This window comes from Cervus elaphus, chromosome 5 (genome assembly GCF_910594005.1).
Source record: "Cervus elaphus chromosome 5, mCerEla1.1, whole genome shotgun sequence".
NCBI lineage: Eukaryota > Metazoa > Chordata > Mammalia > Artiodactyla > Cervidae > Cervus > Cervus elaphus.
In genome coordinates this window covers 24919735-24945845 of record NC_057819.1, presented here as the reverse complement: position 1 = coordinate 24945845, position 26111 = coordinate 24919735, and the positions used below count along the sequence as shown (strand labels likewise).

General features: G+C 40.8%; 1 protein-coding gene across 1 annotated transcript in view; it reads left to right on the top strand.

The window, feature by feature from the left end:
- Positions 1-26111, top strand: part of TMEM132D (transmembrane protein 132D) — an 835380-nt gene that overhangs the window by 218781 nt on the left and 590488 nt on the right. Inside the window, exon 2 of the mRNA XM_043902103.1 lies at positions 10245-11133. Coding sequence (XP_043758038.1) covers positions 10245-11133 — 889 coding nt within the window. The remainder of the gene's footprint in view (positions 1-10244; positions 11134-26111) is intronic.

Below are 26111 nucleotides of genomic sequence, written 5' to 3'. Positions count from 1 at the left end.
TCCCACTGGATGAACCAAAATCATCTCCCAATCTCACAATGTTTAAGTGAATCACAACCACCAAGTGTTCCTTTTGCTATGAAGTCCCATATTTTTAGGTTCCTGGGGTTAGGTCATGGATATCTTTGGAGGGAGGTATTTGTTAGACCATGACAGTAACCAGAGACAACTGTGTGTGTGCGTGCGCATGTGTTTGAGGAGCTGTTTACAATCATTGGCATAAATACAAGCATGTCTACAGGCATATGTATAATAGTGTCTATATATTGTACATTAATATGTATAGACAAGGGCTTCGCTGGTGGCTCAGATGGTAAAGAATCTGCCTGTAATGCAGGAGATCCAGTTTTGATTCCTGGATTGGGACGATCCCCTGGAGAAGGGAATGGCAACTCACTCCAGTGTTCTTGCCTGGAGAATTCTATTTACAGAGAAGCTTGGAGGGCTACAGTCCATGACTTGATGGAGTGACTTCCAGTTTCATGTATAGACAAAGGAGCAGAGAGAGAAAATAGAAGAGGCTTTAGAGTCAAGGACCAGTTTTGCTTGTTTGTTTTTGAAGTTTGAATATACCATGCTTTTAAACTGAGGCAAGCTATCCAGTTGAGAGGCAGAAATAGATGATGTGAAAGCTTGAGAGGGACAAGTGGACCATAAAGACTGGTTTTTGAAGGAGAAGGAGATGCTTATCATCATAGACAAAGACAGGTAACAAATTCTAAGTTGCTGGCAGATTCTCTGAAGGGAAGAGGAGAGAGTTCCTTTCTGGTGGATTCTGAAGTGTAAGTCATCAGCTGAACACGTGTTGGGGTTCAGTGGGATGATAGGATTTTGACAGTTGATTATTCATCTCTGTGTAGGGCAGCCCTGGTACTCAGGAGCAGGAAGGAGCAAAGTGGGTGAGCTGAGCCAATCAGGAAGTTTGATTTGGGTTTGTGTGTTAAATACTCTCTAATCCAAGTTCCCAGAGGGCACACCTCTCACCTCAGTCTGGGGCCTTTAAGAACTTAGTGAAACTCATAGGGTATCTAGTGTGTCCCAGCTCTCAGTAAAGCCATCTGTTTTCCGTCTCATCTCTGACATATTCGTCTGTGACCCAGTATAAGGGGACAGGAAACGGGAAGTGCCAGGGTTTCCCAAAAACCACAGTGATTGTGGGGTTTGCTATGTAAATAAGTCTTGTCATTCTAAGCACTCTGAGACCCTTCTGGTCCAAGAAGAGACCTTCTTTCACTTTTGGGGAAAGCTATCCAATTCAGGTTAAGTTGGATGTTGTTTGTGATATTGGGGTTTTGGAATGCATTTTTTATTCTTCTTATATTGGAGAAGGAAAATTTTCTCTCCTTCATGTAAGATTTTGTTGTTATTTTCACTGACTTTTAAGAGAGAGGACCAGAGTGGAGCTAATATTCCTTCAGTTTGATTTATTAAACTGAAATTCCAAAATATTTTCCCATAGTAATAAGGTTATGAATCTATTCAAATTTGTATATTTTCTCCTTGATCATTAGTCAAGTTGAATGCATATTTTTTCCTTGGCAATAAAGAACTTCTATAACATTTTCCAATCACTAGACAGAAAAAAATAAGGGCATATAAAAATAAGTCCAGTAAAGGAGAAGAAATGGAAAAAACAACCCACACAGTATTATGGGACATTTAAACATAAAATAAGATAGCAGGAATAAATCCAAACAAATCAATCAAGTAAAGGCTTATAATCAAATTCTATTTAGACATCAACACTAAAGAAAAATACACAGATCATTGAAAATAAAAGCAGGCAAAACGTTGCATTAAGAAAATGTTTACAAGAATCAGAGAAATCTGAGATGGATGGCTGTATTAATTTCAGGAAAAAAAATATGTTCAAAGCCAAAAACATTAAGAAGGACCAAAGGAAAGTTTTGATTATTGGCAACAGGAGACATAATACACAAGAATTTATCATGGTCATGATTTCTTAGGTACTGTCTAACATATTGAGGACAGGTATGGTCTTGTGTTTTTGAAATATAAGAAGCTAACCATTTCAGAATCCCTGGGAAATAATTAAACATACCTTTCTCAGACATTTATAAATATAGCAGACAAAACTAAGAGATTCTATAGTAAAATTGAGAGTACAGTTACCAAAAGACCACCATATAGGACCAATTCATCCCACCTGATATCTTTTAGAACTTATCAGTATCTCTGGCCCATTGATATTGTATATTTGCTTTCCAGATTTATACCAGCTTTTCCTATTTTTTCTTTTAGACTGTTTCATGAGGATTTTCTGTGGAAGCATATGTAAATGAACGATCTTAATCTGCCATCTGCAACAATCCATTTTATGTTTGTTTTTTAAATTTAGCATTTCTTTGGCTTAATTTTCAATTTTGTTATCTTTTATACTATTATTTCTTAACTTTGGTTTTATCATTTTTTCCTTATAATTTTTTTGTTCTGTTTGGGATTTCTCTTTTCTTGAGTAGAATGCTTAGTTTACCAACTTCCTTCTATTTTGTTTAATACTGATAGTATTGAAGATTGTATGACTTTCCTTTTGACTATGTCTTTGTCTGCTTCACAGGCTTCCCTAGTGGTTCAGATGGTAAAGTATCTGCGTGCAATGCAGAAGACCTGGGTTCAATTCCTGGGTCAGAGAGATCCCCTGGAGAAGGGAATGGCTACCCACTCTAGTATTCTTGCCTGGAAAATTCCATGGACAGAGAAGCCTAGAGGGCTACAGTCTATGGGATCGCAAAGAGTCAGACACAACCAAGCAACTAACACTTTGGCTGCTTCACATATGTTTTGATGTGTACTATCAATTGTTATTAGGATTTGTAAATATAGTGCAATTAAAAACTTTCTTTTAATTTTGTATTCAAGAACAGTTTAGTAGTTTTTTTTCCCAAGTGAGTAGCACTGTTTCTGTTTTTCTGTTGTTATTAATTTATATTTTATCATATATGCTTATGGGCTGCAATTTAAATTCTTTTTGTGAAATTTTTGGTTTTTCTTGTGACTTCATATATGATGTCTGGCAAGGGGTTATGAACAGCATATATAAGAGTATCCTCTGTAGAGATTACAACTTCATAATTCATATTATTTACATCTTCATAGCCTTACTTTTTCATCTTTCATAAGTCAGACGTTGGAAAAGAAGGTATATAAAATTTTCAAAAAATTAGTAGCTGTCAATTTCCAATTGTAACTTTAATTTTGGAGATATATTTTTGCATAGAATATTTATTACTGTATATGCACTATGAATTGTATCTTTCCACAAAAATTAAGACCTTTAACCCAGGTAGTTATTTTTTCTCTGGAATTTACTTTATACTCTGATATTAAAGTTGTGTTATTTTTTTCACCCCCTATGAAATATCTATGCTCAGGTTTTTTTTTAAAATGTCCCAGTCACTTTATTTAGTTCTCTTGCAGACAATTTAAACTTACTTTCTTATGATTTTTGAGTCATCCTGTCAGTCTTTCTTTTCACAGGAGAGTTTAACTCATTTATACTTAGTGTCGTAATTAACAAATTTGTTCTTATTCCTTTCATCATGTTTTACACTTTTTATCAATTTTCTTTCTTGATTATCAATTTTCTTTATTTTCAATGTATCATTTGATGAGCTGTTTCTGTTTTCTCTCTTTCTCTCTCTCTCCCTTCCCAGTTTGTAAGCCAAACAGCTTGATTTTACACTTACAAAAAAGTACAGTTAAATATATATTTATTTGGTTACTGTTGATAAAAATAAAGCCATTTCTATGGCAAAATTAGTACACTTTTACTTTTTTTTCTTTTCATGCTTCTTTTGGGATTTTTACCAAGTTTATGATTTTTAAAAGATACAATATTTGGATTATGAATCTTTTTTGGTCAATAACTATTTTGAGCTTCTTGGTTTTGCCTACGTTTTAAACTTTATTTGAATTTGTTCTATGCTTAAATATTTTTGTATTTATGCTATGATTTTCTTGTTACTGAATATTGTACTTTGATCCACTTCCTGGTTGCCTGAGTAATTTGGTTCAGTGATGTTTGTAAGGAAAGGTAGATAGGATGTAACCTTGCATCTTTCTGTTGTCTTCGCATATTATCAGGACAATCTCTAGTTTAGAGAATTAATTGTTCAATTAGAACATTCCCCATAAGATTTGGGGAAATACTTGTTATTTTATAATAATTAATTTTGTACAGTGGATATGGCTGAGGCCAGTTTCATTAGTTTTCTTTCTTTTTAAAGTTTTATTTTTAAATAAGCACTTATAGAATTATTCATTACTGTGACATTAAGAAATGTCTTTAGGAAATATCTAAAAGTTGGTGTTTACCGTTTTTGTTGGAATTCAGTGGAATATTTATTTTTACCCCTTGACTGTTTTCCTTTCTCTATTGTCTTTTAATGATTCTTCTTTTGCATTTTTCTGCTACTTTTCTTAGAAGCTCTATTATCTGTATACATATCTAATGTGTCTCATATTTGTTTGCAGTCTGCCACTGATCATTTTCATTTCTTGTCTTTGCCATAGCTTTAGGGAAAGCTTCACAAATTCTCCTTTTTTTTAGGATAAATTCAATTTTCTGCTTTTTCATATCTATTTTATTGCTTCTGAAACCATTTTAAATCCCTTACTTTTAATACTGCCATATCTTCTTCCATCTTGGTCTTATTTCATTATAAAGTACCAAAGGGCCTGCATTTCCTTGATTAGTGAGAGTGTAAAAGTTATTCTGTGTGAAATATACTTTAGTCCTCTGTGGTAACTACTCTTGAAACTGCCTCTTCATCGCCATTTCAAACATCCTTCTTTGATTTTGCAGTTTTTATTTATGAACAGAAAAACCATTTTATTCTCCTTCTGTTTTCCATCTATATTTGCCTTCTCTCTCGTGGTCCTGGAATGAGGGTCATCTCATTGTGCCTTGGCATTTCCCTGGCACAGTGGAGTGGGTTCCTCTTCTCTCTATTCGGTTTTCACCTGCTCTTGTTAGAGCTTTACCGGAAATGTCCACCTGGAAGGGCCCCTGGTCCTCCATTCCTGTATCCGTGATGCTGCAGCTGGAGCAGTGTGGGGATGCACTGGGCTTGCTGATATTCCCAGACCGTGGCTATAACAGCCCTTCTCTCAGTCTGCCCTGGGGGCCAATTTCCTGTAAATCGTTTTGGTGTGGCTTGGACTCAGTCCGCAGGAAGGCTGTGTCACACCTCCCGTTCTAAGTCAGCAAGAAGCCCTGACTGGGGATTCCGCACTGTGTGGTCATATTCACTCTTGAGTCATTCAATTCAGCTGATTACAAATGTTGTCGGCAGTCAGCGTCAGGAAGCATTGCCGAGTGCAGAGCATCCCTGGGATGCATGCCCTTTGCTTTTAGAAAGATCAGGTTATTTCTACCAGGCTATTACCTTCTTTTATGACGTCATGCTTAGGGCTACTAAAGTTAGCCAATAACGATACAGGCTCCCTGGTTACATTTGGATTTCAGATACATGACAGATTTTGTTTCTGTTCTTAATTATAAGCATGCCCCCATGCAACCTTTCCTTTCATTAGAAAAGGAAACATAGTTGATCTTCCTGTGTTTCATCTGGCAACTGTCACCATGCTGTATTTTCTGCATGAGGTGTTGGCATCCCATGCGATTTCTCAGGAATTCTCCCAGGCTAGGGCTTGCAATTTGCAGTGAATGTTAGCACAGATGCCGATTTTTACTTATTACCATATTCTCTTAGATACTGCTTTTGAGTCCACTCAAGGGAAATTTTAAAGGTCTGTGCTCAAATTGCCAACTTCCTCAGGTTTCTTAAAGGTATTATTTAGGGGAAATTATTTTTTTTTCAAAATGTTAAAATTAATAGAAAATCTCTGTGAGGCTGCTTGAGTTGCTTAAAGATGGGAACATGTCACTTCCTTTCAAATAAGCATGGAAGTCACAGCACCAAAACTAAATGTAACTTTTTTTCCTTAATAGATTTGAGATTTACCACATGCAACTTCTTTGTTATTTGGCACCTTTCTCTTTTTTTACATGGAAGTGGAGTTCTTTGTTTATAATAGCCATCCCCATGGGGATTCCAGGATACTCAGTTTTACTTCTTAGTCCAGTCTATGCATTGTGGAACACTGTTTTTTTTTTTTTTTTTTTTTTTTTTTAAGGAATGACTGGAAAAGGAAATAACAACTAGCTTTGGGTCACCTTGGAGCATTTTTGAGCAATAAACATTGAGGTCAGATAACCAGGTGAAAACACAAATAGGCCATTTGTGGAATGCAGCTTAGAGATTACTTCCCTTTGAATGATGCCCGTGGTAACCCCTGATTGCTTTCCCAAATAAAGTCAGGGGTCCCACAGCCATTGTTCTTGGGATATGTAATTAACTGCACAATAAAGTTAGGTATTCTTAAGTAGTAGGGATCAGATGTTCAACAGGAACGTTCAGGGGGCCTTGGTGTCTGATATTATTCCTTATCTATAACCTGACCATTTATTTGGCTTCAGCAGTGAATAACAGGCTGGTGTGATGACAACCACAATAACTGCTCCAGGTGGTGCCAAGATGTATTTTTAAGAATCAGGGGATCTGTAAGTCTGTTTCCATTTTGTAAATAAATTAATCTGTATCATTTTTTTAAAAGTTATTTATTTATTTATTTTTGGCCTTGCTGCATGGGGGCTTTCTCTTGATGCGGCTCATGGGCGTAGCTGGTCCGCATCATGTGGGATCTTCCCAGACCAGAGATTGAACCCCTGCCCCCTGCATTGGCAGGTGGATTCTTAATCAGTGGTTATTTTTTTTAAATTTATTTACAAAACAGAAACAGACTTAACAGATATCGAAAATAAACCTTTGTTTACCAAAAGGGAAATGTGGTGTGGGTAGGGATAAATCAGGAGCTTGGGATAAACATACACACCCTACTATATATATGGCAGATAACCAGCAATGACCTACCATATTGCATGGGGAACGCCACTCAGTATCCTGTGATAACTTATATGAGAAAAGAATCTGAAATAAAATGAATATATATATAAATATGTATAACTTTGCTGCGCACCTAAAACCAACACAGCATTATAAATGAACTATAATCCAATAAAATTTATAAAAGAGAATCAGGGACCTTATTCCATAGAGAGGCGCTTCCCTTCGTTAGTCCCCTATCATCAAGATTACTTGGAGCTCCTCATAGGGCAAAAGAATGGAGGATTCTAATTATAGAGGGGTGCAACAGAGGAGACAGAGTATAAAGTCCCTATGTAAAAATATAATCAGCTTTTTGTAATACTGGAAGCACCATTCATTCGTTGACTCATTCACTTCTCAAATATTTACTGAGAACCTAATATTTGCCAGGTGCTCGTCTAAGGACTGTGAATAAAACAGAGAAAAGGCCGATGTGTCATCTCTGCTCACTTGCATATAACCCACTGGGGCATGGAGGGAATTACAGCGGAGAATGAAGTCCTGTGATAGGAAAGTATAAGATCCACAGGAGGACATCATTGGGGCATATAATGCAGAATCGTGCAGTCAAGAGAAGTGACTTTTACAACGCAGCCTGCGATGTCCCAGCAGAGTCGGGGAGGGGAGGTGGTACCCAGAGAAGGGACGAAGGAGGAAGCTTCAACCCTGAACATGAACACAGAATTCACTCGCTGTGCTTCACTTGCATGAAAATTCACAAGTGACAGTGCCCGATTACTGAACATATAAATCCCAAGAGATTTCCAGAATGTTGAGAAAAGTGTAATTCTCCTAAGGAATGAGGTCTCTTGTGAAGTCCATGATTTTTTGATGTTTGAAAAAGGAATTCCTAGGTATTAGGTTGAGTCATATGAAATCAGTGCTTGGGTGACTCAAAACTCCTCAGGATATCGGAGGTTTCGGATGGTTCAGGGCCATAGAAGCCTTCATTGCTGAAGTGGAGCTCAGTCTGGCCTGAGCTGGGTGATGCCATGGAATGGAGGGAGCCCTTCCCTCAGGGGCTGTCCATCAACTCAGGAGGAGTTTATGCCAAGCTGACTCCTTGTCCAGTGTGGGATGGACTTCAGCTGAGTGCCCTGCGCTACTAGAACTGGATGGGGGCTTTCGCCCTCTGGTCAGGCCCCTCCTACAGAGCAGCCCCAGAGAGGCTGAGGGACTTGCCTGTTCTCTTGTGAGATCTGAGGAGCAAAGCCACAGTGAAGACTACTTTCTCTGAGTTTTTTGCTTTCTTCTCTGTTCGCAGGCAACGGCCAGGAGGGGTCCAGACTCCTGTAGGCGTCATGTATCAGAAAATGTGCTCACGTGGGCCTCTGAAACAGGTCAACCCGATGAATATCAGGGCCTGAGTTGCTTTTATTGCAAAATAACCAGAGAGAATGACAGGGCTAATGAGAAGGGGTCTGGATAATTTGTGGAGCTTTGCCTAGGAAGTCAGTGTTTCCAGAGCCAGTAATTTCCATTTCTAAAGCCCTTTAAATTGGTTCTTGAATTATGTAATCTCTGCTTCTGTGTTTTTCTTAGAGAATATAAGCCACATTGTAAAAATAACATTTTTGGATTCTTTTTCTCCCTGAGGGCGGGATTTGTTCAGGAAGGGGTTGGGGGGAAGAAGACTTTCTGTGCATTGGTGTCAACACAGCTTTCACGAAGGATGTGGAGGCCACAAAAGCGATGGACTTCCCTTGGTTCTTGGGTTTAGGGTCACATGGACTCGACATGATGGGGTTGGCTCATCCCATCTATTTCAGAAGGTTTCCTTCCAGCAGTATCTTTCCAAGGTCTTTTCTGTCCATCTCTCAGCTTAGCCCCCAGGAAAGTACATGATGTCCAAGTAATTTATGATTGTCCATCTTTAAAGTCCTTTATCCTGTTCCCATGGTAAATGTGTCAAGTGTAGAGTATGTATCTGGTGGAACAGGAAGTAGTATTGGGTAAAACATGGACACAGCATCAAGTCACATGCTGAGAAAGTCATTCTTGTTTCCAATCTCACTCAGTCCATCTGGTGGAGCTAATGGGAGCACTCCTCTCTGCTGGATGCCAGCAGTTTCTTAAGACCTTTCTCATGAGGATCTTTCCCTCTTGAGTGAAAGAGAGCATGTCTTAGGCATAAGCCATCACCTCCTAAAAGGCATGAGGACTGCTAGTTGAAAATTAAAGGCATTACTTTGAATGTTCTTTCTTTTTTATTGGAGAATAATTGTTTTACATTGTTGTGATGGTCTCTGCCATACATCTATCATACATCTATATATATATATACACACACACACACCCCTCTCTCATACATATATATATACATACACACACACACCCTCCCTCTTGAAACTCCTCTTCCCATATATATATAATTATACATGTGTATATATGTATGCATATATATATATACATCCCTCCCTCTTGAGCCTCCCTTTCCCATATATACATAATTATTTATGCATATAAATATATAATTAATATGTATAAGTATAAATGTATATTTATACCCTTCCCTCTTGAGCCTCCCCTCCTCAGAGCACCAGGCTGGGCTCCCTGGGTTATATAGCAACTTCCTGCTAGTTACCTATTTTACACATGATAGGGAAGATCCCCCGGGGGAGTGCATGGCAACCCACTGCAATATTCTTGCCTGAAGAAACCCATGGACAGAGGAGCCTGGCGGGCTAAAGTCCATGGGGTCAGAAAGAGTCAGACAGGACTGAAATGCCTCAGCGTAGTGTATAAATTCAATGCTGCTTTGTCAATTTGTACTTTGTTTCTCCTTTCTCTCTCCTTGCCCTGCTGTGTCTACAAGTCCATTCTCTACATCTGCATCTCCATTTCTTCTCTGTAAATAGGTTCATCGGTGCTGTTTTTCTAGATTCCCTATATATGCATTAATATATGATATTTGTTTTTCTCTTTCTGACTTCGCTTTGTACAATAGGCTCTAGGTTTATCCACCTCACTACAACTGACTCAAAATTGTTCTTTTTTACAGCCAAGTAATATTCTCTTGTATTTGCTTGCTCAGCTTCTGTGCATGGCCAATGAGGCTGGTGGCTGGTACTCTACTTACTCCAGTGGCATCAATTTTTCTTTAAAGAAATACATTTAATATAAAATGAGTTGATTTAAGACATTTTGGATAAAGAATCGCTTAATTAATGCTAAGGCAGGGCAATCCACTATAAAGGGGGTGCAAAGAGGTCTGAAATATTGGTACCACTGTCCTCAAGTTTCTAACCCCTGAACCCCAATTCCTCCCAACAGTGGCTGAAAGCCGAGGCATACTGGAGAGTATCCAGAGGTTCTCTTTGCTGCCCACCTACCTCCCGGTGACCTACCACATCCACCACGCAGACGTGTCTTTCTTCCTCAAGGAAGCCAACCAGGACATCATGAGAAACTCCAGTCTACAGTCGCGGGTGGAGTCCTTTCTGATTTACAAATCCAAGAGGCTGCCGGTCCTGAATGCCAGCTACGGGCCTTTCGCCATTGAGCAGGTGGTACCCCAGGACTTGATGCTCCCCTCCAGCCCCTTTGGATTCACCAGCACGTTTTCTCTGAACTGGAAGCTGAAGGCGCACATCCTGCGGGACAAGATCTACCTGAGCCGGCCCCGCGTGCAGGTGCTGTTCCACGTGGTGGGCAGGGACTGGGACGACCCCGGCCCCGCGCAGAGCCTGCCCTGCCTGCGGGTGTTCGCCTTCCGGGAGACCCGGGAGGTGCGGGGCAGTTGCCGCCTGCGGGGGGCTCTGGGGCTGTGCGTGGCGCAGCTGGAGCTCCCGGCTAGCTGGTTCGGACCCCCGACCGTGGTGGCCGGGAGGAAGAAGGCGCTGGAGCCCCCCGAGGGCAGCCCGGTGGAGCTCTACTATGCCGTGCAGCCCGGGGACGAGCGCGGAGACTGCGCCAAGGAGGATGCCCGGAGAGCCGGCGGGATGCGGTCTGGCCGTAATGACATCGATGAGTCGGGGCCTCCCTTGCACAGGATCGGGAGTGTTTTTCTTTACCAGACCCCCAGCCGGCCGCCGCTGAGAGAGCTGCGCTTGGATAACCACGTGGCCGTGCAGTACGTGCCAAAGACAGTCAGGCAGGGAGACGTGCTGACTTTTCCGGTCTCCATCTCCAAAAACTCCACGGAGGACCGCTTCACCTTAAGGTGAGCTCATTATCTCTGGGTAGCATCTCCAAGGTCAAGGGTGCTTCTGAGATCCTTCCCCTCTATGTGATCCGTAAATCTGTGTTAGCATCCCTCCACTTTTTGCAGACTCCAATGTTCACTGTCAACTAGAAAGACCAGTTAGAGCTCTCTGACTTGGCAATTGATTTGGTGAAGATGTTTTTAATAGGTTTTCTGGGCTGCCCCAGGAAAGTCGGGAGCAGGCTGATGTTCTGCCTTGGACCTGGCTTAGGTGGTTCTCAGCAGGTTTTAGGAGAGTTAAATGGCTCAAGTTGATATGAGTCTGCAAATGGGTTGGCAAAAATTCTCAGGAAGGATAGAGGATACAGTTTTGCCAACTTACAATCTCTTCGGAGTGTGTGAGTTCTAAGTACACTTTGTGGTACCAACCTCAAAGTTACCCTTTTGTTTCTCTCTGGAAATAGAGCTTAGTATTCAAAATATAAAAGAGCAGAAAGTGTGAAGGATATCCACTAGAGTTTGTGGAGTGTCTCATATAAAAATTATACCTAGAGGAGTCATTTAGAATGAGTCCTGTGGGCTTTAAGAAGAAAGAAGGGGTGAGTTTTCTCTTTGAAATATACTAGTAGCATGTGAGGGAAGCTACTTGCCTTGGCTTGATTGGATTTTCATAGCAGTTTTTTTGTTGTTGCATTTGTTTTAAACACACATGAGTCTGATTATAACAACTATTTGGTATAAGTGTTATTAGGTCACTAAATGTGCTCTCACATTGCTACATAATCCAGAATCTTGACCCGAAGTGCCATCTAATCAAGTTTGGTATGACCCCTGAGTGTTACTGGACATGGGACCACATTTATATGTGGGTTTTTAAAGCTTATCCAACAATGATAAGCCCTCTTGTCCCTCTCCCCTGGGGCTCAATAGCTGTTTTTATTTCTTTGTTTTCTTTTCTTTTTTACTTTGTCTATGTTTATTTCTGCTCTGATCTTTCTGATTCCTTTTGTTCTACTAATTTTGAGTTTGTTTGTTCTTTCTCTAGTTGCTTAACTGTAAGGTTAGGTTGTTTATTTGAGATTTTTCTTGTTTCTTGAGTCAAGATTGTCTTGCTATAAACGTCACTCTTAGAATTGCTTTTGTTGCACCCCATAGGTTTTGGATTGTCGTGTTTTTGTTGTCAGTTGTCTCTAGGTACTTTTTTATTTCCTCTGGTTTCTCCAGTGATCCATTGATTATTTAGTAACAAATTGTTTAGCTTCCATATGTTTGTGGGTTTTTTTTTTTTTTTACAGTTTTTTCCTATAATTGATTTTTAATCTCACAGCATTGTGGTCAGAAAAGATGCTTGGTATGATTTCAATTTTATTAAATTTACCATGCCTTGATTTGTGACCCAAGGTGTGATCTGTCCTGGAGAGTGTTCCATGTGCTCTTGAGAAAGAAGTGTATTCTGCTGTTTTCAGTTGGAATGTCCTATGAATATCAATTAAGTCTCTCTGTTCTAAAGTGTCATTTAAAGCTTCTGTTTTCTTATCAGTTTTCTGTCTGGATGATCCCACTTACATTATGTAAGTGGAATGTTGGTGTCCCCTACTGTTCTTTCCTTTAAAAAAAAAATCTGTTTGTTAAGGGGGTGGATGAGTTTAAGAGAGAAATCATTCTCTTGCTTATACTTTGCACATTTCAGTTTTGTTGATTGTGACCTAGTGCTGGGAGTTTCCTTTTAATCTCAACCAAAGCCACAGAAACCAGTGGACAGCGTTAACCTCATGATTGAACCTGGCTGATTGTTGGCAGGAAAACCCTTCAGCTGGGGTTGGGGGTGCGTCTGGGGATTAAACACAGGGATTTAGAATGAACAACACATCTGTGGGACTGAGACCTCGTGATCGCTTCCTTCTGTCCTTTGGAAATCAGACCTAGATTCAGCTGGTCATGGGCCCTCCCTCTGCCTGATATGTAGCTTTGTGCTTGGTTTTCCCAGGCTCGACACATTTACATAATATTCTTTGTAGAGATGACTGCCTATCTAGAGAAATATTTTGCCAATGGAAACTCAAGGTCTTGAATAAGAAGTGAAACAATTTCATACTCTGCCATTTTTTTCCATTTGCCAACTACTGCTTGTTGGTTACAAACTAGAATCTCCTAAAGCTTTAACTCTCCAGTAGATGATATTCACATCAGTCTTTATTGGGAAGCAGCTATCAGTGTAGAATTAAATTTCACAAAAATACTGTGCATCTGACCACAGTCCATTGCCCACTAGCGTGTTCATGTGAGTCCTGAGGGCAGCCCTGCCATTGGCAAGCTGTGCCACGGCCAAGAGAGGTTTGCTCCTGGGCTATGTATTCAGAGGGATCTAAGTCTTTGCAGATTCAGAAATAAGCATCTTGCCACTTAGAAGTCAAAAGATTGGAAAATTTTAAATGTAGAGCCAAAGTGTGTTTGTTCAGAGTCCATCAATTAGAAAGGTGCTTTCCATTTAAGAAAATAGTAAAATAAATCAGTAAATACTTTACTAATGTGTGTTTAAGTTGGTAAAATAGCACGCTTTCCATCTCTTTAAAAGTTGCATTAATAATATGCCTGCTGAATACTTAACACGCACTAATTACAAATGAGTCTTATCTGTTTATGAAAACAGCTGGTAGGAAACCTGGATCTGGCAATGTCATTAGCCTTTAGTTGGAATTCTCATAATTAGAAAATAATGAAGCTGTGTATCTTTTTTAATGAAGTCAATTTGACACTCATTTAGCACAGCTTCCAAATATTTAGAATTAGCCTGGGTCTGCTCTGTTGTTGTTGTTTAGATGCTAAGTCGTGTCTGACTCTTTTGTAACCTCATGGACTGTAGCCTGCCAGGGTCCTCTGTCCATGGGATTTTCCAGGCAAGAATACTGAAGTAGGGTGCCATTTCCTTCTCCAGGGGTTCTTCTCCACCCAGGGATCAAAGATCAAACCTGCATCTCCTGAATTGGCAGGCAGGTTCTTTACCACTGGCCCGTGTGTGTGTGTGTGTGTGTGTGTGTGTGTGTGTGTATACATGTATTAATATATCCATAAAATACTGTAGATATCTGTTAAATGACTAGAGGCATTTCTGTAATATTCAGCATGAACTGATGGCTTTGCTGTGTGCTGTGCTTAATTATTCATTTGTGTCCAATTCTTTGTGACCCCATGGGCTATAGCCTGTCAAACTTCTTCTGTCTATGGGATTTCCCAGACAAGAATATTGTAGAGGGCTGCCATTTCCTTCTCCAGGGAATCTTCCCGACCTAGGGATCAAACCCACATCTCCTGCCTTGGCAGATGGATTCTTTACCACTCAGCCACCAGGAAGCCCCAGCTCTATCTGGCCATCTGCTGTATATAAAACCCTGAAGGATACAACCATGTATCCTTGGGTGCTTTCCTCTGCAATAGTGACTTGTTTCTAGACTCAGGGATGACAGTGCTATGAAGCTCACAGGTGGGCTTATGTTTTGTAGGTCAGGTGCCAATAGAACATATCTCACCACTTCAGAATGGCCAGGGTGGAGAGGGGACCAGATTAACTGCCAGCAACAGAAGGGAGCCCATCCGGATTCAGGACTCCTGCTGCAGACAGTGATTGACCACCTGAAAACTGCCATTTCCCTATCACTTCTGTGCCTGTCATTTCTAGCTGACACACAGAGGCTCGTCCTCCATCCTGAGAACCAAGTTTTGTGGTGAAAAATATCTCCAAGGGCAATTTACAAAAATAGCTGGGTGTGTGCACATGTGTGCGTTAGCCATTGCAAAGAGGAAAACCAGGATGGGACTGTTTGTCATCTTAGAAGTTCTGTTCTCTCCCGGAGCTCAAGTCTTCCAAAGCAGACCTCCACAAAGGAAGAAAAGCAAAGCACTTTCATTCTTTAAACATCTAAGGATCCCTTTTAATTTCAGAAAATGTTTTCCTTCCAGTGAACAACAGAAGCATCACCCAGCACGTGGACCTTTTTTGCACATTCTCACCACTCCATCCCTTTTCCTTCTCCCACAGAGAGTCAATTTCAGAAGCATCCAAGGCCTCTTGTCACCTGATTGTGTGTCTGGAGAATCAAAGAACTCTTTCTTGCTCATCTTCCCCACCTATTCTTAGGTTGCTTCTTTCCACAAGAAGTCAGTTTCAAAGGCTTCTGGTTGTCTGATCTGAATGTAAGCCTGGAGCCAAGTATTTTCATAGTGTTAGCTTGGCTCTCTGACACTCCAGGAAAGGGAGGTGGAAAGGTCCAAAACAGAGATACAGCACTTAGATATGTCTAGGTGCCTTTCTCAAAGTCAGAGATATTTTTAGGTTGGTTAAATGAATGAATGAATGAATGGCTGTCGTGGTGGTGGTGGTTTAGTCACGAAATCATGTTCGACTCTTTTGTGACCCCATGGACTATACCCCACCAGGCTCCTCGGTCCATGGGATTCTCCAGGCAAGAATACTGGAGTGGGTTGCCATTTCCTTCTCCAGGGGATCTTGCCAGGGATCGAACTCACATCTCCTGCATTGCAGGTGGATTCTTTACCAGCCGAGCCACCTGGGAAGTTCAAACATCTTGTTAATTATTAACAAATGCATATACTTTGCTGAAGTCTTTGCAGTTTTATATGCTAAATACTCAAGAATTTGTTAAGAATCTTGTGCTCAGAAGGTGGTCAGATCTCAGAGCAGGTCTCTGAATAAGGCATTATTAAGAAGTAGATATTCACTATTCTTATAAAGATGAGAGATATAAAAGAGGGAAAAAGAACAAAATAAGAATAATTGACAAGAGGACAAAGTGGGCCTGGGGTTGATAAGGCTCAAATGTATTTTTGATGGAAGCTTGCTTTGCAGAAGGTTTTGAGCTTGTTAGAAATAATATGTGGTGTTTTTTGGTGGTTTGGCCCTGAACTTGATTCACTTGACTGATGTAGCCTTTGAACCTGCCTTGAAGCAGGAAAAGTCTATCCTTATTCTATTTCAGGTAAAGTATGCCCTGGTGTACCCAATAATATCCTTAGTTGCATGCCATAAATCCCGGCCTACATAATTTAAGAACATAAATAAACAAAAGAGTTAGTTGAATGTATGCTGTTGGTCTTAAGAATTAATAAGGTATGGGGCCACTGGCCTTGACAATGCACAGTGTGGGAGGAAGAGGATGCCCTTGCTTTAGATGCAACAGCCTGCTTGCCCAGTACTGCTTCCCCACCTGGCATAATGAATTCCTCCAATAATTCCCTCTATTCTTATTATAATCAAAGGTGCAAGGACTCTTGGGGGTTTAAAGAATGATCTAATTTTATTTTTTTTCCATGTAGCTATCCAGTTTTCCCAGCACCATTTGTTGAAGAGACTGTCTTTCCAACATGATATTCTTGTCTCCTTTGATGTAGAGTAATTAACCATAGGTGCATGGGTTTATTTCTGGGCTTTGTATCCTGTTCCATTAATCTGTATTTCTGATTTGTGCCAGTACCATACAGTTTTGATGACTGTAGCTTTGCCTTGTTCAGTGGCTATACTCCAATATAAAATAAAAAGTTTTTAAAAAAGTCAGGAGCTATAGTCTAGCTTGACTGTATTATGTTTTGTTGCCAGTATGGCTGTAGAAATTTCACAACCATCTTAAGGCTCAAGGTTCTCATGTGCTAAATGTTAAATATGTCCTGCTTTATGGCAGAATGTTTACAAAAGTTAATTCCATTGATGAAGTTGAACATTAAAATGAACTGCATTGAAAGCAAAGAAATTTATTGAATAGAGTCCAAAATTTCAGGAATTAGTGCAAAATAAGGAAAAGTGGGAGGCAGAGAGGGAGACCAAAGGCTTCCCTGACTGGGAATAGAACCCCATGGGGGCTGCCACCATGAGAGTGCAGAATCCTAACCACTAGATCACCAGTGAGCACTTGGCTGACAAAGCTCCTTCTAGTCAAAGCTATGGTTTTTCCAGTAGTCATATACGAATGTGAGAGTTGGACCATAAAGGAAGCTGAGTGCTGAAGAACTGATGCTTTCAAATTGTGGTGCTGGAGAAGGCTCTTGAGAGTCCCTTGGGCTGCAAAGAGATCAAACCAGGTCAATCCTAAAGAAAATCAACCCTGAATATTCTTTGGAAAGACTGTTGCTGATGCTGAAGCTCCAATACTTTGGCCGCCTGATGCAGAAAGCAAACTGTTTGGAAAAGACCCTGATGCTAGGAAAGATTGAAGGCAGGAGAAGGGGATGACAGAGGATGAGATGGTTGGATGGCATCATTGATTCAATGGACATGAGTTTGAGCAAACTCTGGGAGATAGCGAAGGACAGGGAAGCCTGGCATGTTGCAGTCCATGGGGTCACAAAGAGTCAGACACAACTGAGCGACTTAAGAATAAGAACAAGGCAAAGTGGGCATAGATGAAGTATTGTCAAGCAAGAAACTCATGATGTGGAAAAATTACTGCTTTAAGACCTGAATGAAGTTTAACTGATTTAGATCGTAAAGAAAGCAAGAAGAGATGAGATCTCCAGTATATTTTAAGGATGAAAACAGCTTTCATTTTATTTGTTATTTACTTTGGAAAAATATATCTGGAAAATATAGGCAGTGCCTGCAGGAAAACAGTGAATTAGGTTCTGTGAGATTAAGACAGTCTTGCAAGTTACTTAATCTTGGGCCACATAAATATAGAGTAAAATAGGTGGTACAAAATAAAACAAGATAAAATCCTCACTCAGATTTTTAAAAAAGGCTCTTTGGGAAGCTCCCAGTGGCTCACAGACCTAGTTGCTGTCTTGAGTCCAGGGTAGCAGAGTTACCTGGGGTGCTTCCAGAATGAGAGGTGGGCCTCTGGAGTCACCTGTCACTCAGAGCACATCCCAGGGGAGGTGGTATTTCCCTCCTGAGAAAAGTGGGATGCTTTTAAGGAAGAGGATGATGCTGGGTATCTCCAAACCCCACAGAGGTCCATGACATCCTTGCCTGGCACTGTGTCTCCCTTTGTCATCTGATGGGGATTCAGGGAGTTGCTTCTGGAGCAGACTGGAGTGCAAGGCAGGCAGAGAAAGGAGGGCATTCCATCTTTTTTCAATAAACCTTCTGTTTGAGAATAGATTTAGATTTACAGAAAAAGTTGTGAAGTCAATACAGGAGAGTGCCAGGTGCCTCGTGATTAGTTTCCCCCTATAATTAACATCTGACATTAGCTTCATTCATTTGTCACGATCAATGCTCCAATATTATTATTAACTGAAGTCCACACTCATTCATTCTCCCTTCGTGTTTTCCTGATGCCTCCTTTTCTGTTCCAGGCTCCTGCTCAGGACATCACATTTAATATCATGTCTTTTTAATTTCTGTTGTCTGTGACTGTTTCTCAGATTTGCTTTCTGTTGACCTTGACAGCTACGAGACGTCCTGTTCAGATTTTCTGAAGAATGTCCCTCAATTGGGATTTATCTGATGTTTTTCTTGTGATTAGACCAAAGAGTGGGCTTGGGGATAAAAAAAAAAAAAACCCACTGAGATAATGTTTTGTAGTTGTCTGTAAGCTACTCTCTTTCACCTTTTCATTGAATAAACATTGATTGAGGATGTCAGGAAGTACTCAAATGAGGAAGAAGGGAAAAATGACTCCTATTTGAGGGACAGGAGCGTGAGAGAGTGAGCCCTGCCCTGGAAGAGTGGAGAATATGTAGTAGTTCATCTTAATTTGATTTTTGTTTTGTATTGAGGTATAGTTGGTTTGCAGATTTATTGTGTTGGTTTCAGATGTACAGTGGGGTGGTTCAGTTGTGCATATGCATGTATCTGGTCTTTTTTGGATTTTTCTGCATATTATCATTGTGGAATATTGAGTGGAGTTCCCTGTACTGTTCAGTAGATCCTTGTTGTTTGTGTAGTACTTTTGTATCCCAAGAAAGGAAATTCAGGCAAAGGGAACAGTGCAGATAAAAATACAAAGACATCAGGTGTATCTCTGTGCTCTTTTATCCCCAATCAATTTGAAATAAAAGCCAATTGGGGTTTTTAAAAACAAAAAATATACACATAAAAATAAAGTGCCATTTTCATTTCATCATATCAAGGACATTTACTCCCAATCTGACTTAGTCATTGTTGATATGAACTTTGGTCACTGGCTGGGGTGATATTTCTTAGGTTCTTCCACTGTAACGTTGATTTTTCAACACATCCTATATAGTATTCTCCAAAAGGAAGTAATTATCCACAGCTCACAGTTATGGAATTATACTGTGCCTTCTTGCCAGTGGTATATCTATGTAAATCATTTGGAATTCTGTGGGGAAATTTGTTTACTTTCCCTCATGCATATATTTATTCAATCATTGATTTCAATAAGGACATCTGGATATTTGTTAATACTTTGCAGTTTGGGTTATAATCCCATAGAATAGACATTTCTCAGTCTTTGGCTGTTGACATTTGGGTCTTATGATGTTTTGTTGTGAGATGCCGTCTGGTCTATACATTGTAGTTTGATTAATTGCATCTCTGACTTGACCCACTATATATACAACCCTGAATTGTGATATCCCAAGATGGTCCAGATATTTCCTCCTATCTCCTGGGTGGGGATGGAATCACCCTTACAATTGAAAAATTATGACTGTGGTTGTTGGGAAACAACTCTATTCTTGGACTTCCCTGGTGATTTACTGGATAAGAATCCACCTGCCAATGCAGGGGACACGGGTTCAATCCCTGCTCCAGGAAGATCCCACATAACTTGAAGTAACTAAGCCTGTGCACCACAAGTACTGAGCCTGAGCACTAGAGTCAGTGCTCCCCAACAAGATAAGCCGCCACAATGAGAAGTCTGGACACTGGAACTAGAGAGTAGCCCCTGCTCACCACAACCAGAGAAAGCTGGCTCGCAGCAACAAAGACTTTTAGCACAGCAAAAACATAAATGAATAAATAAAATTAATAAGCTCAGCTCTTACAGAGAGGGAGGTACCAAGTTTCGAATAAATAAATACTGTGTGGAGTCAAATTTTTCTTGAGAATCCCTTATGTTGTACCCAACATATGTTTTTACTTCCACCTGAGCATGTGTTCCATGAGACAGAATCTTCCATCCGCTTGCTGTTGTTTCGTCATTTCTCATACAATATCTGGCCTAAAAGGCCACTCATTAACTGTTGGAGGATTGAGTAGTAGTTACAGTCTCTGTGAGTTCACTCCATGTGGCTTCCGTTTAGGAAGGGGCCAGAGAGAAGGTTCTTCATTTAGACTTGAGATGAAGTGGTTGGTGTGTATTTCTAGACCATATATACAAAATAATGGGTTTTCCAGGTGGCTCAAGTGGTAAAGAGTCTGCCAAGCAGGAGGCCTCGGTTTGATCCCTGGGTTGGGAAGACGCCCTGGAGAAGGAAAGGGCAACCCACTCCAGTATGCTTGCCTGGGAAATCCCATGGACAGAAGAGCCTGGTGAGCTAGTCCATGGTGTGGCAAAGAGTTGGACAGAACTTAGCAACTAAAGAACAATAGTAACAATAAAAATAACAGAGTCAGGTGTAGTCCTATTAAGATACTTGCACTGTAAGAGGAACCCCAATCTGAGATGATCTGAGGCCATTGTTTCCAACGATGACTGCTTCTAGGATCCTCTGGCCTCCACACCAGTATGGGGTGAAGCCTTGGTGTTGGTAATTTTTTTTTTTTTTTTGTTAATAACAACAATACCCATGATGGCTCAGTGGTAAAGAATCCGCTTGCCAATACAGGAGACACAGGAGATGTAGGTTCAATCTCTGGGTCGCGAAGATCCCATGGAGGAGGAAATGGCAGTCCACTCCAGTATTCTTGCTTGGAGAATCCCATGGACAGAGGAACCTGGTGGGATACAATCCATGGGGTCGCAAAGAATTAGACATGACTGAGTGACTGAGCACACATATCCATGAACCTAAATGAATGCACATTTCTTTCTTTAAGTAATTTATCCGTTTGTTATAATTCATGTACCCTAAGATAATGGAAATCCAAAACTATACTGTGAATAGATTTTAGAAAAATGTTCTTCAATCTTTTTCATTATCTCTTTTATTACTATTATTTTATTGAAATATAGTTGATTTACAATATCATGTATTGTACTAGTATTTTTTCTGTTTATTTCTTTATTTTTGGTTGTGCTGAGTCTTCATTCCTGAGAGCAGGCTTTCTCTGGTTGTGGGTACTCAGGGCTACTGTCTCATTGCGGTGCATGGACTTCTCATTGCGGTCGCTTCTCTTGTGGCAGAGCAGAGGCTCTAGTGGGCTTCAGTGATTGCAGCACATGGGCTCAGTACTTGTGGCTCAGAGGCCCTGGAGCATGCAGGCTTCAGTCATTGTGGCAATTGGGCTTAGTTGCCCCTTGGCATGTGAGATCTTCCTGGACCAGGGATCGAACCTGTGTCCCCTGCATTGGCAGGTGGATTCTTAACTACTGGACTACCAGGGAAGTCCCTGGTACTGGCATTTTCAAAAACCTCTCCAAGAGATACGAACTTGCAGCTGCAGTTGGGATGCATTGGGTTCATGTCACCCTTCTTACTATTCTGGTCAATGCTTATTAAATGGAATGGTGAGGTTAGAAATTTAAGTTAATTAAACTGCTCGCTCCTCTCTCTCCCCCTATATAATTGAATCACATTGCTTAACGAATTTTTCTGCAAACTCCACTGTGTAACAATACATACAGACTCGCTGCATACAGCTTCACGAGCTGCACACATTTCAAAATGTCAATCCATAGTGAACTCCAACTCAAGGATCCCTCCATCCTCTGATAGCTCCCGTTCCTTTCCAGCTATACTATATTTTAATCAAGAGTTCATGCTAAGTCGCTACAGTCGTTTCCGACTCTTTGTGACCCTATGGATCCTCGCCCGCCAGGCTCCTCTGTCCCTGGGATTGTCCAGGCAAGAATACTGGAATGGGTTGCTGTGCCCTTCTCCAGGGGCTCTTCCTGACCCAGAAATCCAATCTGTGTTTCTTATGTCTCTTGCACTGGCAGCTGAGTTCTTTACCACTAGCACTGCCTTTTGACCCAAATTGATGGCTATACATCCATTTTTCTGTTACACAAACTGATGGCTCTGATCCTTTTGGGGAAGAGAGGAAAGAAGGAAGATGCCAACTGGTACGAGCTGTGCTCTGATATTGATACTGGGACTGTTGCTGGAGATTTCCTTAAATCTCTTTGCCATGTTCTAACAGGAGGCTCATCTCATGAGCAAGGGAAATTGACCTTGGCCAACTTGGCAGAGTTGGACATTCTGAAAGATAATGGAAGGGTTTCTTTCTTTTTTTATGGCTGGATAATATTTCTTCGCGTATATACTTCACATTTTCTTTATCCATTCATCCATTACTGGACACTCAGGTTGTTTCCATGTCTTGACTCTTGAGAATAAGGCTTCAGTGAACAGCGGGGAGCAGATATCTCTTTGAGACAGTGATTTCATTTTTTCCTGCAACAACAGGGATAAACCTTGAAGGCATTAGGTTCAGTGACCTAAGTCCAAAAAATTCAGATTCTGAATAATATCACTTACAGGTGGAATCTCATGAAAGCTTATAGAACCAGAGAATAGATGGATGATTGCCAGAGGCTTGAGGAAGGGGAAAAGGGATGCTGGTCCAAAGGTACAAACTACTGGTTCTGAGATAAACAAATTCTGGGGATTTAATGTATGGCATGGTGACTGCAGTTAATCATACTGTATTGCATACTTGAAAGTTGCTAAGAGAGTAAATATTAAAAGTTCTCATCATGAAAAAAGATAACTAAATGAGATAATGGAGTTATAAACTAAACCTATTGCTGTAAAATCATCATTTTACACTATGTATGTGTATCATATATATTATACATTACACTTTAAATTATCATACTGTACACCCTAAGCTTACACAGTGTTATATGTCAATTACATCTCAAGAAAGCCAGAAAACAAAAAGAAATCAATGAAAGGACTAGAGAAAAGATGCTGAATGAAGTAGGATCCAGGCCATTCTGGGGGGTTGAAGTTGAAACAAGAAGCAGCTTTTGTAACAGGAAGAGCTCCTGCAGAAATCAGCTCTCTTTGTACATTTCTTCCATTCTTTTATCTCTAGCCTAGACTTCACCAACCTAGGGAGGAGGTCATTCTCTCAAGCTTGAGTCCTGTGTCCACCCCTTGGCCATGCCAGAGCAGTGAGAGAAAATATCTGACCCCTCAGTAGCTTCCGGGAGGGAAGCAGGTCCTGCATTTACCGTCCCTCCTTGATCAGTCCCAATGAGAGATCCCTGATCCCCCAACTCAGAACGCAGGGGGCTTCCAGAAAGAGGGGAGAGAGGCTGGTAGCCAAAATAGGACGTGTGATTGCTGCACACTCCCTAAGGGAAAGGTTATCATCCCCATGGATGAGATGAGGAAATGAGATTAATTTGCACACACCAGAAGAGCAGGGTGAATACACCTCCACACTCCTCTTCACGTTTTGTGCAGTGTTGCCTGAAATCCCCTAGAATCCACTGTGTGTGTGTGTGTGTTGTTTATGCTTCTGACAGATCCAGAAAATGCAGGTACTACAGGTAACTGTTAGGTATCTTCGAGGCCCCTGGGGCCTTGTGTGGTGTTGGATGATCGTGTGGTGTTCAGGACACTGTCTTCAAGCATTGGTGAGAAGCACGTTTGAAAGGGGCAATTTTTTTAATTGAGTTATTGATAATTTACAGTGTTGTGTTAGTTTCAGGTGCACACAAAGTGATTCAGTTATTCACACACACATGTTCTCTTTTGAATTCTTTTTCATTATAGGTGGGGCTGTTCATTACCCATCATGACACTTTATCATCTTTGTTCAGGAAAAAACAAAATCCCTTATGAAATGCATCTGCAGACAAATTCTGCTCATTCTGAATGTCATTTTGCTCACCATGGTGGTCAGGATACACAAAACACTGACAGAATAAATTTGCAACATTTCATCTAATGCCTTCGATTTCTTTTTTTATTTATTAAATGATAGTTGATTTACGATCTTGTGTTAGTGTCCGGTGTACATTTTCAGATTCTTTTCCATTATAGGTTATTACCTGCTGTTAATTGTAGTTTCCTGTGCTATGCAGTAGGACCTCATTGTTACCCATTTTATAAATAGTAGTGTGTTTCTGGTAATCCCCAACTCCTCATTTATCTCCACCCCTCTTGCAAGGAGCAATTTTCTCCTCCCTGCCTCAAAACATAAAACCTCAAGGAAGCCAAAAGGTGGCTGTCAATGTGAAATTCCTATATTCACTGGACTTGGAAAACAGCCAGAAGGAGAAAACAGAAAACCACAGGGAAGTGTTTTGCCCACAATCTTCTTATTTTTCTGGGAGTTGGAGTAGAGCAGGTAATGGGGGCCCCAGGAAGGAGGGTCATGACATTCTTTCTCGAGTCCCTGTCTGTTGAGGCAGCATCCAAGAAATGTGGAAGAGGAAAAGATATTAGTGGACATGAATGGACATGGCCATTCCTCTCTGCATATGGTTCTAGAAGGTTCTCTGAGAAGTGATTGTGTGGGATTTGGTTTTCAAAGAATGTAAGGATATGAGCTGGGCGGCTGCCATTATATCCTTTGACTGTGGGGTGGATGCAGTGATGTTTATGGAAATTTTTTCAGTATGTTTAGCCTTTGTGTATTTTTTTAAAAATTATTGTTATATTAGAGATGTACACACAGAAAAGTTGTCTTGCAACCAAAGCTCCCTGTGATCTTCTTTGAGTATGCCAGCTTCTGGCCACTGATATTTGTACTCTGTAACCTTGAACTGACCTTCGTCTCCATGTGAGGACCTCATCACATCCCCTGCATGCTAGACCCACTTGACAGTCTCCTTTTCAACCAGACTGCAAGCAGCTAGAGGGAGAGGATTGGGTGAAGGATTATATGACCTTAATGGGGAAGCGTCAGGGATGGGTTTTGGTCCTTGATGTCATCTGTACATTTGGTATCCATGGAAATTCCATTTCCCAGGTGGTCTTTGGTCAGGGAGCCACAGAGGCTATTGACCGAATATCTTCATATCCTTTGCCAATCACCTTCAGACGTGGTTTTCCTGTGTACCTCTTCTGGGTCACTCATGGGAACACAAGAATAACATGCAAGGGCTAGGAGGTTTGAGAGAGCTTGCTGAATACAATAATTTTAATGATAATGATAGTGATAATAAGAATGACAATACAATAACAAGCATTTATTAAGTATTTACTTGTGCATTTGTGCCTGGTACTCTTCTAATTGCTTAAAATATTTTTTCACATGTTTAATCCTCAGAACAACCCCACAGAGTAGCTACTATTATCACCTCGATTTTCCAGAAGTGGAAACAGAAACACAAGAGGTGAACAGCCTGGCAGATGCCCTTGTGCTCATACCACATCTACTTTGAGGTCCTGAGAACTCACTCTCACTGACTTATACTGCAGAGCACATGTTTTGGAAAATCCATCTTCATCAGTGCCAGGCAGGGAGGCAGACACAGATACTCTGAAATCTCATTTTTATAAAAGCACTTAAGGAAATGAATTACCTGAAACATTTCCCTTATTGAGCAGATGTTTCTTGAGTGTGATGCTTGGTGCTGGGGCTATTAACAGAGAATAAAACATGGATACAGCCCTGTAACAAGTGGCTGGTGCTGTGAATGTGAACCTGGGGTGTCTTTTCTGGGGATGAGATGCCAACTTCAGGTAGCGCTTTGGAGCGTAGACAGATTAAGCTGTGTCCACCATCATGAACATCTGTCAGGCTTACCAGTCATTGCAAAGTAAAGAGCTCTGAAGGATGCTAGATGGATTTTCATGGGTCTTTCCAGGGACTTGAGACACTAATAATTATTATGTGCGATGACAGTTTTAGATCTGGGGGCAGAATTGACCTCTTGGAGACCACATGGGTTTATAAGGAAGAAGACAGGTCATGGGGCCAGGACCACGGGCACCTCTCTTGGCATCCTCACTGT